This window comes from Oryza brachyantha, chromosome 12 (genome assembly GCF_000231095.2).
Source record: "Oryza brachyantha chromosome 12, ObraRS2, whole genome shotgun sequence".
NCBI classification, from domain to species: Eukaryota; Viridiplantae; Streptophyta; class Magnoliopsida; order Poales; family Poaceae; genus Oryza; species Oryza brachyantha.
The window spans coordinates 3062498-3065060 of NC_023174.2; the positions used below are offsets into that span (position 1 = coordinate 3062498).

The 2563-nt window shown below is 51.1% G+C and overlaps 1 protein-coding gene across 1 annotated transcript; it reads right to left on the reverse strand.

The window, feature by feature from the left end:
- Positions 1-1323: 1323 nt before the first annotated feature.
- Positions 1324-2247, reverse strand: LOC121055972 (NAC domain-containing protein 18-like). The gene has a single exon (XM_040529369.1). The coding sequence runs from the start codon at positions 2245-2247 to the stop codon at positions 1324-1326; it is 924 nt and encodes a 307-aa protein (XP_040385303.1).
- Between the last annotated feature and the right edge of the window lie 316 nt (positions 2248-2563).

A 2563-nucleotide genomic window follows, 5' to 3' on the forward strand; every position in this document is an offset into this window, starting at 1 on the left:
GAGGGTGTTTTGGCTATTTGCATTCTGTTATATAGAAACCAAAGTGTACTCAATGATTTTGTATCGTTTTTTTTTGTAATTAACAAGTTCAATGAAAGCTTCTATTATCTTAAAAAATGCTGGAGGTATACTTGACGAGCGAATATTTTTACAGAAACATACAATACTCTTGGAACTGGGTACAATTGGATTCAATGCAGTAAATCTGGAAGGCCAATGTTCCGTTGAGATACAAGCTACAAACAAAAAACAATATGTGATGGAGGAAGTACTGATAATAGGCTAGTTAAGCACCTCTTTTCGTTTTTGCTTATACTTATAAGTCAAAATTTAAATTTTCACCTTAAATTTAGAATTGATTTTGAGGTTTTTTCATCAAATTTTGTTTTCCAGCTTTAATTTTTACTACCTCTGTTTCATATTATAAGTCTTTCTAACATGCCTAAATTCATCAATTGATGAATGTATATAATTTATATATATGTCTAAATTTATTAGCATTCATATGAATCTATACAAGACTAAAAATCTTATATTGTGAAACAAAGAGAGTAGATCACTAGGAATACATATATAAATTTTTATTCACAAGTTATCCTTGGTTTGTAAATATGCCATTTGACTTTTTCTATAAAAAAACCAAATAATCACCCATCGTCCGGTACTCTTTAGTCGAGATTAACAGATAGAAATAGATATCTTTTAAAATGGAGAGTGACAATAATTTGCTCGAAGCACTATGCTGAATTATATGGTGTAGATTCGAAATTCCTATCAATTGCTATTGCAAGGCCCCTGATAAATCAGGAAAATTTACGACCGTAGCATTATAATTTTGTAAAGTTTAAAAAATGCATCGGTTGTCAAAAGAATCAACATTAACTAGCATTACATCGTCCCAGAAAAATAAACTAAATTCGATCATAGCAATGTCCAAAATATCTCGCAATCTGCTCCGCCGAGAGCTCGCCGACGCTGTCGTCACAGGATGGCTCCTGCTGCGCGGACGGGAAGCCATTGAAAGCGAGCTCCGGCGGCAGGCCACGCGACGGCGTGGGCAGCTCCGCCACGGCGTCCAGAGGTGGGGGCATCGTCTCCGCCGTCGCCGTCGCCCTCACCGCTCCCGCCGCGCTGGGTCTAATTTGTAGCGTGGGCGGCGTCTGCTCTGATTCTTGGGCTGCCGATGCGGCGGCGTCGGCGCACGCTTTCATGGCGGCGGTGGAGCTACCCATGTCGTAGTAGCTGCCGGCGATTGGGTCCGGCAGTGGCAGCTGCGGATGGTATCATGGTACTGCTCATGGGGCACGGTGTAGCTCATGGACATCATCTGCAGCATCTGATCTCCAGTTGAAATTCATACATGGGCTGGATGTCGTAAGGCGTCATCAGCAGCGGCGGCGCTGCAAGATGTCCCTGATCGTGGCCAAGATCGCCTGCCACCCGCAGCACGCCCGCGACAAGACGGTGGTCATGACACCCAAGATCAGCGGACGACGGCGGCGCCGCGGCGAGCGGATATCCAAGGAGGAGCTCGCTGGGCCCCGGCGTCGCCCGCGCCGCCGCGGCGACCGGCCGTCCAAGGCGGGCCGCGACGTCATCGAACCACGCTGCCGGAACCTTCACCCGGGCCTTCTTCTTGGCGCCGTCAGGGCCGACCGACACGCCGTCCTCCCCGAAGAGCGCCCTTGCCTCGTCGTCGGTGGCGCGCGGCGTGAGGTACACCTTGCAGAGCACGGGCTCCGCGCCGTCCTCGCCGCCGCCGTCGCAGAGGGAGCTCGTGTACTCCTCCATTATCCACAGAGTCTTCGTGTCCACCGGGAAGTAGAACCCCAAGCTGCTCTTGTCCCCGACGTCGCCGCCACCACCGCCGCCGTCGTTGAGCCGCTCCTTGCTCTGCTCCACCTTCCACCTCCCTCCGGTGGCGACGTGGCGCTCGGAGCGCTTGCCGCCTCGCCCTCCCCTGCGCGAGACCTGGACCTTGCGATGGGTGAGAAAGAACCACTTGTACTCGTGGCCGCGCGTGTACCCCGGCGGGTGCCGCCGCCGCAGCGCGTCGGCCGCGTCGCCGTAGACGTTGGCCCCGACGACGACGAGCCCCGCGTTGACCTCCGGCAACTCCTCGCCGGTGATCCACCGGTTGACGTAGTTGCGCACGGCCTCCTCCAGCGTCGGGTTGAAGTAGACGCCAGGATGCAGCACCGCCGCCGCCGTCTGCTGCGGCGCCGGCGGCGGAGGAGTAGGCTCCATCTCCTTCTGCGAGCGCCCGGTGGTTTGGCGGCTTTGGCTGCTTTGACGTTTTGTCGTTTTTTTCCGTTTTCAGCTAAAGTCAATACACTCGAGTTAAAGCGGCCTCTTGCCTTTTATGGCAAAAAAGTCAAAACCGAGTCCGAGTCCGAGTCCGTCAGTTCCTTAGTTTAAGGCCTCTTGGGCCGGAATTGCCTGAGGCCTTTTGGGCTTTAATTGCTTGAGGCGTAGATATGTAATGAGCCGGCGAGGCGAAAATTTTATTTATTTATTTTTAATTAAAAAATTTCAAAAATAGATTAGTATTTGAAGCATTGCA

Bases quoted from the DNA above. Each gene is read 5' to 3' on its own strand.
- LOC121055972 (XM_040529369.1), bottom strand. From the start codon at position 2,247: ATGGAGCCTACTCCTCCGCCGCCGGCGCCGCAGCAGACGGCGGCGGCG.